Source organism: Aureococcus anophagefferens (genome assembly GCF_000186865.1).
Source record: "Aureococcus anophagefferens unplaced genomic scaffold AURANscaffold_30, whole genome shotgun sequence".
Taxonomy (NCBI): domain Eukaryota; class Pelagophyceae; order Pelagomonadales; family Pelagomonadaceae; genus Aureococcus; species Aureococcus anophagefferens.
In genome coordinates, this window is record NW_008705589.1 from 282,378 (window position 1) to 291,299 (window position 8,922).

The following is an 8,922-nucleotide window of genomic DNA, read 5'->3' on the forward strand; positions in this document are numbered from 1 at the left end:
TACTACTAGTCCCACTTACCACGGGCCAAAGTTGAAATAGGTGAGGGGTCGGAGCGCTGGGTCGGGGCTCCCCGGAACTTGTAGCGCGGCACTCCCGGTCGTTTTGTGATCCAGTAATCGAATTTGGTTGATCCATATTACGAAGCGCACAGTAAGTTAAGTCCGGGACCAAGTGGTCTTGGAGACTGGGTTACGAGCGTTTCAATCACATTCACGCATAGTACTCAAGCGAGCCTTTCTTTTTTGCAGCAACGATGGATATCCCTTCCATAAAATCTTCATGCTTCACAAATGCAGCTTCACGCCGAAGTGCGAGCATTCCAGCCTAGGAGCGCGCTTAATTCCAGCCTAGAAAATGCTCTGCTTACCTCAACGCAAACAGCCTTGCATTGAGCCCCATTGAAATCGTCGCAACATCGCGCGAGCTCTTCGAAATTTACGTCATCTTTATCGACATTCATTTTGCGGGAATGGATTTGCATGATACGAGCACGAGCTGTTTCAGTGGGGTGAGGCAGTTCTATCTTACCTGCAAGATATCATCATCGAGCCCCGCTGGCACGGAACAAAAGACACAGATACTCACGATCTAGCCGACCAGAACGTAGTAAGGCTGGGTCGAGAACATCTGGTCTGTTTGTCGCCGCAATAACCTGACTCCTCTCAACACTGAATGAATTACAAATTTGAACTGGAGATCATACCTTGATTTTATCATCAGAGGAGAAACCGTCCAACTGACTCAGGAGCTCAAGCATGGTGCGCTGGACTTCACGATCGCCGGATTGTTCACCTCCAAAACGCTTTGTGCCAATCGCATCAAGTTCATCAATGAAGATAATAGCTCCGCTTTTATTACCTGATACATTTCAGTCGGTAGATAAGGGGTACTGATGTACTGTCAACTTGCCTGCATTGACTTTCTCCTTGGCTAATTCAAAAGCATCACGTACAAGCTTCGCTCCATCGCCAATGAACATTTGAACGAGTTGAGGTCCGGCAAGTTTGAGGAATATTGCGTCAGTTTGTTTGGCACACGCACGGGCTAGGAGTGTTTTGCCGGTTCCGGGTGGCCCATGAAGCAGTACGCCTTTGGGGGGACGGATCCCAATAGCAGAAAACATCTCTGCATGAGTCATCGGCAATACGACAGCTTCAATCAACTCATTTATCTGTTTATCACAGCCACCAATGTCTGAGTATTCCTCAGTTGGCTTCTCGTCCACCTCCATGGCCTAGGTTGCGAGGAAAATGAGAAGAAACATTATGTTGTAGGCGATGATGTGTGACTTTGACGCGGGAATCAAATTCGGCGGGGAGCTTTTCTAGAATCAGGTAAGAGTCCTTATTAGTCCCGACCAACTCTCCTGGTGTTAATTCTTTAGTATCAACAAGTCCTGGGACAGGCAAATATATTGTCTGACGAGTTGACGTCCGAATCACCACCGACTTTCCTGACCTGATGTTGATCATGAATTATCAAATGACACCCCAAGATGCACCTATTCAAATCTACATCCTGTGCCATCCCATCTTCCTCGCCATCTACAGATTCAAGCTCCAATACTTCGATGATGTTACCAACAAGATATGGGAGTTGTTTATTGAGCTTGATTTTGTCTTGATTTTCCTTTATTCTCTCTCGCTGTGCCTCTGATTCGTGCTTGATGCGCTGTATTTCCGACTTCATAATTCGAACCTGTATTCGAGTTTTGACGGGTTATTCGAAAATTTGCGCAGGTCACAACGTCATTCTCGATCAAGCGTTTACGTTGACGAATCTCATCCGATGTCATCGTCATGATTTCTGGATCCAAATCATCAATCGTTTCTATATCCATCCTGCAGGCTAAACGCGCAGGTCTCTACCACACTGATGCTCGGACGTAAAATTTTATGATTTTCTTTCCTGCTTGTCACTAGCTTGGGAGGGAGGCGTGGAGGGGCTAATGGCGACGACGTCGAGCTGGCAGAGGGGGCCCTGCGCGACGGTGCGTGCCGCAGTCCCCGGCCACGTCCCCAGCCCGTGCCCGGGCCGTGCCCGGGGCCCCGTGCCGAGTGCCGGGCCCGTGCCGGGCCGCGTGCCGGGAGCGCATTTACCGGTGACCGTGCCGGAACCCCCGTGCCCGCCGTCCCCGGCCCCCGTCCCGGGGCCCGACCGTCGTGCGGGGGCCCGTTGGCAGTTCCAGCATGCCTCGGCGATAATCCCACTATGGAGGTATTTTACCCTCAGCCTGACTCCTGACTAGGGTACGGTAATAATTATTTAGTAGACTACCTACTCAAGCAGGTAGACTAATCGGGTCGGGGCTCTCTGTCCTCAATCGCTGGAGTTAGGTGAGTAAGAAAGAAAGGGGGCAATGCGGCCCCTCACTGCGGCACCCTCACTACACCGCACACATTATGGCCTTTTAGACGATGGCGCGCGCGCCCAACCCCATGGTCTTCAAACCTGAAACTTGGCAGTCTTAATCTCACCCCCCTTCTCCCAAATCGTGCCAACGCACACCCTCCCTCGAGCCAAAATACAGTTGCGGGGATCGTCCATAGCTCGATTAATTGAGATTGCTGGGTTTTTCGTAGTGCCTGTTAGGGGTATGGGGCTATGTATGGGGACCGGATTACCGGGTAATGCCCGGGAGGCCTCGGTAATTACCGGCAATTGCCGGGTAATTCCCGCAGAAGAAGCGCGGCCGGGGCGACGCCGACGGGACGCCCGTGAAGACGGACAAGCCCGGGCCGGCGTCTGTCGCTGACATCCTCTTCTATTATTGTGCGCCCGGAGCGCACCCCAGGAAAATCTTCTTTTCCTGGGGGTCCTAGACTAGGCTAGTCCCCGAGCTGGGTGGAGCCCATGTTGAAGGCACACCCAGCTCCTAATCCAACTATATCATTCTATATCTTGTATCATTCCTTAATATGTAATTCTACGGTGAAGATTACCTGTACATATACATCTATGGTGTAGAATTCTGCCGAGAGAACATTAATGAGACAATCATCTTTTCTCCACCTTAGGCTGGCGCAGAGCACTGCGGGCCCACTAGAGCCACTCTGAACCGTCAATTACAATTTGTGTCATGCCTCGGTCCGGAGTTCTCGAATTGGGTTTTGCACTTGCAGGTATTATTCTGAGGTCCGACGCCAGCGAATGCAGCGTGCTGAAGACGTTGAGTTTCCAGCAGCACGATGCACCACTGGGCATCAGTGGGGTCGTCAGCACAGTCACGACATTGATCAATGAAGAGCTGGAAGGTGTCCAAGATGTGATGATAACATGGGAAGGCGACTTCGTCCACCATGCTGTCGGGAGCTATAACATTGTGGCTGATGTAAAGATCGTGGGTGAGATTGCCAAGCGTTGTTACACAACGTTGATCAGGATTATGGATACAAATGAGTGCGATGAGCGTCTGTCGCAAGAGTGGCGACACGCATGTGACGATTCGTCGACGTGTGTGAATACCGACGGCGGTTATGAGTGCGTGTGTAGCCATGGGAGCTTTGCCAGTTTTCCGTGTGTGTTCTTAATTATTGTTAGCCTTGGACTGAATTCATTCCCAGGCACCAATGAAAGCAGCATTTCGCTGCGGTGGTCATCCCAACACCTCTAGCTGCTGCAGTGGTAGTACAAAGACTGCAACAAGAGCAGAGTGTGTCGCATCGTTTCAATGTGAGATTGATCAATGTGAGTCCGTGTGCGCTCCAAACGCGGCGGACTGTGCACGTAATCTTGTGGATCGTGGCTCTGGACGATGGGAGGCGGTCTACAGCTGCAGGTGCCCACAAGGGTTCGTGGGAACAGGCCGCAGGTGCTCTCAAGAAGATAATGTGGTGGAGGCATTCGTCGACTCCAGGGGCACACCAACAAGTCCCGAGAATCTACCTTGTGGGTGCCAGCGCAGTGTCAAAGATCGGTGTCTAGACGTTGCTTGCGGTGAACGAGCGAAGTGTATCGATGACGGCAATGAGGTCCGATGTGCTTGTAACGAAGGATTCAAGCATATTGATCAATCAGTCGGCTGCGTCGATGAGACGCTGCCCGTGTTACAACTAAATGGCCCCGCTGTCGTAGAGTTCGACCAGTGCTCTGCGCCCTACGAGGAGCTCGGTGTTCTTATTGTTGATGAAAATGCAGCTGCTTATGCGCGCACTCTGTCTATACATTACAGCGAGCCTCTCGATTTTCCATCGCGTGATCGAGGGGGTGGTACTCGCGATAAGACACCCTATTTCAAGATCGGTACCTACAACGTTGCGTACCGCATCGACACGCCGTGGACTTATCCTCCCTTTGTAGAAGCAAAACGAGTGGTGAAAGTCGTTGACCTGAATGAGTGCAGTAGTAAGAGTGCCAACCTGTGCCCCGCCTCACATCATGAAGCCAGACAACGTGTTTAGGTGCGTGTGCGCATCAGTGTGTGGATGCAGCAAAATGCGTGAATCTCATCGATGGTTACTCGTGCAAATGCTCTAGAGGGACCATCGGCGACGGCTTTGCAAACAAGGTGAGTTACTGGGATTCCGGAGGCTGGCGCAAGCCCCGGGGATATGTAAATGCTTCCGGATGCCTTGATATAGAAAATCCTTCGCTCACACTATGGGGGCAAAATCCAATTGAAATCAGAATTGAGCGCTGCCGACGTGAACGGCTCCCAGCGTTGATTGCTAGCTCCACGATGCATGTGCCAGATGTGTTTCGGGACATTTCTGATGAAATTGCAGAACTAATCAGATCCTCACCGGAGGCTCTCTGTGATCGTCCGGATGCCGGGCGCTGTGCAACAGCGACCGACTTTGATGCTGTATCGGGCCAGAGTATTGTTTTACCCCCAGAATCAATTATCCTTGGTCTGCCACGGCAAAAGCGTACAAGAATCACGAGTGCAGGTAGTTTAGAGTACTTTTTTGCCGTTCCTTACTCCGTTGCTGATGCCGCTGGCAATGTTGCGATTGCAGAGCGTGAGATTGTCGTGCGAGAACTCTCGCTTACTGATTTTGAGGCAGAACTCCAAGCGTCTACATTGAAGGCGGCGGACATGAAGCCGAAGACGCCTGTCTGCAAGCCCTGTCCTTTGTGTACGACTATAAGGGAGGTTGATACTGAGACTAACGATTCTGCGAGTTGTCACAATAAATATGTTAAACACCCATCGCAAGCAATAGCGTCCATGCGTGAGTTTTGCACAAATTCGTCGGTGCGGTCCCTCTTGGACTCACTTCAGAATGCTGAAAAGAGAGCTCTCACGTTTGGTCTCCTCGCAAGCGCTGCAGCTTCCTTTGCGATTATAGCAATTTTCATCGCTGCCAATACCAAGCTTGCGCTTGCAACCTTGAATGGCCGGATGAACCTCGAGCAACATCTACATCCCAATGTGCAGGGGATTCCAAGCTCAAACGGAGAAAGTGATACGCACTCTATGCACTCACCGTTTCAGTCTCCCTATGACAAACATGTGTCGATACAATAGATCGACCTGCATCTGTTTCCCTTGCCCTGTCCAAGCAAAACGCGATGGGCTACACACGCAGGAGACGCCGTGGGGCCTTTGGTGACTCCAAAAATCTCGTGATGGCGGCGCCTATTGGAAGTGATGAAGTATATCTTCTCGAGAATGGCAAAATGCGAGCCGGCTGTGACTAGTTGGCTTGTTGCCACGGGCCCCAAATGGGGCCGGACCCAGCGGTGACCCCAAGCGACCCAAGGCGATCTCCGTGGCCCATGGCAGCAAGCTGAATCCCGCAATTTGCGCCTTGGGAGTGGGTAGGGGTAAATCCACTTGGAAAGTATACAGCTGCGTTTCTTGTGGCAACTGCTGCACCCTCAAAGCCTTCCTGTGGCGGGATTTCCGCCTTCAATATCTACCTTTAGTTTACCTTGAAGCCGACAATGCGGCGCAATTATCCGCCGTATTTACCTCAGTACTCTACTCAGATAGATCCCTTTTTTAAGTTCACTATACTGACAACGAGGAACTTAAATTCCCTTTTTAGGTGCAGCCCCGTAATTGCCCTTCGCATAAACGGCAGAGTAATAAAGTACAAGGGGGAGGGGCCCCGGCGTTACTAGGGATACTCGCATATTCCTCTAACTAGAGAAAATTGCATTTACGGCAGTACAATGTGTTTCCGGTAACTATTGCATTTCATTACCTATCATCATCCAGCCAAATAAAACGTCTTACGCGCGTTGGTCGCCCGCGCACCACGCCCGTGTCAACCCGGAGGCTCTTAGGGGCCATCTGGAGATCCCAGACGACATCGCTTCTGCTGCGATGGCTCGAAAACTATCTTAGAGCGGTCGTGAGGGTGCAGCGCGTCTCTCTCGAGGTCGTATGAGCGTCGCGTCTTCGCATGTGCCTCACCCTCGTTCATGCGGACCTCGAAGTCACTGGGGTCGTTGCACAGTTTCGCATTCTCGCGGCGCTGTAGGGCCATGAGCGCGAGCAAACGATTAAAAAAAATAACTTGCGGCCTATCAGGATAATTGGTTCCAACATCGTAATTTCCCTGGGATGTACAAGTATTGTAAGCGTAGCGCGCTGGTGCAAGTTTTGACTACCATGTTCTCCGCGCTTTCCGATAGACTCTGCCATTCACTATGAAGCTCCGTATTTTTCGTGGCCCACCTATAGGTATGCAATCGAGGGTCGAGGATGAGTGATTGATCTACATAATGCATAGGCCCATTAAAGCTGCCAACACACGCGGTGAAGGTAAATCCTGGCACACTTGCGCAGCTGGGAGTCCAACCATTTGCCACGGTCCAAATTTGTTTCCGAGGCACAACAGCAACCAATTGCATATCGCTCGATGAAGCAATGCCCCAGGATGTACTGGAGGTCCACGATTGGGCCCGCCACCTTGTCTGATGAGTCATGACTTGAGAAACATGTGTCATGTAGGTTTTAAGGCATTTAAAAGTGATGACTGGCGAAACACTGTGCGTGCACGTCGCTGCCCCCTTTGATGACCCCGGGACTCTTGAATTTGTTGAACTGCGGTCTTGGATGGAAGCGCCGAGCCCAGTCATGTCTACGGGAGCTAACATGAAGATTAGTGCTCACATGGCAGCAGTGATCCAAAAGCAAAGTCAATTTGCATCTTATTTTAGTACAATCTGCCGAGGTAATTATTATGTTGTGTACCCTTCTATATGCGTCGCATATAGGAGATTCTATTGCAGTGACAATAGCTGGTGATCTCCACGTATTTCTCGCCGTCAGGAAGCGAATGGAAGGCAATCATGTTAATATTCGCCACGGTTTTCACTTGTCTGTGGGGGCAACCGCGATTGAGCGGCAAACATCAACATCGGACTGCGATTCCTCACTTCTTGTTAACTCTTGCCCTAGGGTGAGACTATTAGAAGAGCTGGTGGATTTAAGTGCCGTTTTGTCGTTTCTGGGCACAAAGATGGACACACTGGGCACAGGGACCTTGTTCAACACCACCCCAGCCCTTTTTCTCGGAGGTATTGGTGGTGCGGGAAAGACCTATATTATTCGTGAAGCCATACTGCAGCTTCGGGGCACAGGCATAACCGTCACCTCCTGTGATGCCGAGCTTGCCATTGATGAAGCTTCTCTGGGAGGGGGCGGGGGGCGTATCATCCATTGTGGGGTCAGGCAGAAAGTTGATGACATACAGATGATACCTTCTCCCTCTTTACACGGCGCAATGCTAGCGGCAGCAGAGACAAATGGTATGGTGATCATCGAGAATTTTGGTTGTGTAATGCGAGCCTTGCGACATGGAAATCTGCAAGGAAAGTTGCATGGGGTTGCGCAACGTAGCGGTGCAGCACTGCAGGTTTCAAACCAAATTAATTGCTTCGAGCGGAGAGTAAGTCACCGAAAACTTGCTGGGGTGATAATCGTGTCTGACGAGCCGCTGGAGGAAGCCGTTGTTTCACCGAACTCACAGCAACGAGCTGCCTGCCCTTACTGTCTTGTCTCTCGGTATGAATCCATATTGCGGGTCCCGATTGCTGATCATGCTTTTCGGACCACCATCTGCACAACACAATTGGCTGGGATCCCCTTGATGACGGGCTTTACCTCGCAAATCCTTTCATCTGGCCTAGCACGCTGGCCGATGGGGCACATCAGTGGCTATATTGCCACTATAATTGATGCAGCCATTCTTGTCGCAGCTGTGCGTGCTCATGAGGACATGTCTATCAGCTTATGTTGGAGTGACATGTGCAATGCCACTTCGATAACACCATACAGACTGGACAGGCAAGGCATCGAAACAGGTATACGAGATACACATCATGCCGTACTGGGGCGAACAGGGATGCTGCGGCCGACCTGGAATGGCGTAGGGGGCTGTGAATCTGCAAAACGCGAAGTAGAAAGAGCTTTAATTTGGCCACAGGAACATGCAACTAGATTTGAACGATTCAAAATAGCCTCTCCTTGCGGCATTGTCCTCCACGGGCCACCCGGGAATGGCAAGACACTGTTAGCACGCTCAGTTGCACTTAAAGTTGAAGCTAAATTTGTTCAGGTTAGCTCTACTGACCTCTTGCGACCGTTCCTTGGCGAATCAGAGGCGATTATACGTAGACTGTTTGTCACCGCGCGTGAAATTGCCCCATGCGTGCTCTACCTCGACGAGATCGATGCAATTGGTGGCACACGAGTGAATGCTAGTTGTGCGAATGGCTCAACGATTCATGCCCGCCTTGTTGCAACACTCCTCAGCGAGCTTGACGACGCTCGCGGCAACAACAAGGGTGTGGCTAGTGGCAGTGTCGGAAACTCTTCCAAACGTCATGACCCGCTAAGCAAAATAATGCGCAGCTAATCCTCGGCGCGACAAATCGCATCGACTCACTTGATCCTGCTCTACTCCGCCCTGGACGCCTCGATCTGCATGTTTCAATCGCTCAGCCTAACGTCTCTGACCGAGCAG

At 51.1% G+C, this 8,922-nt stretch overlaps 2 protein-coding genes across 2 annotated transcripts in view; one reads left to right on the plus strand and one right to left on the minus strand.

The window, feature by feature from the left end:
• The window catches only part of AURANDRAFT_70378 (hypothetical protein), a gene marked incomplete at both ends in the record, with an annotated part of 1,920 nt that extends 79 nt beyond the window's left edge, over positions 1-1,841 (minus strand). Inside the window, 8 exons of the mRNA XM_009042381.1 lie at positions 1-325; positions 369-529; positions 587-653; positions 705-859; positions 911-1,235; positions 1,291-1,459; positions 1,503-1,699; positions 1,746-1,841. The exon at positions 1-325 is cut by the window's left edge and continues 79 nt beyond it. Coding sequence (XP_009040629.1) covers positions 212-325; positions 369-529; positions 587-653; positions 705-859; positions 911-1,235; positions 1,291-1,459; positions 1,503-1,699; positions 1,746-1,841 — 1,284 coding nt within the window. The remainder of the gene's footprint in view (positions 326-368; positions 530-586; positions 654-704; positions 860-910; positions 1,236-1,290; positions 1,460-1,502; positions 1,700-1,745) is intronic.
• Positions 1,842-8,301: 6,460 nt separating this feature from the next.
• Positions 8,302-8,922, plus strand: part of AURANDRAFT_55087 (hypothetical protein) — a gene marked incomplete at both ends in the record, with an annotated part of 2,060 nt that continues 1,439 nt past the window's right edge. Inside the window, 2 exons of the mRNA XM_009042347.1 lie at positions 8,302-8,745; positions 8,811-8,922. Of these exons, the coding sequence (XP_009040595.1) occupies positions 8,302-8,745; positions 8,811-8,922 (556 nt within the window). The remainder of the gene's footprint in view (positions 8,746-8,810) is intronic.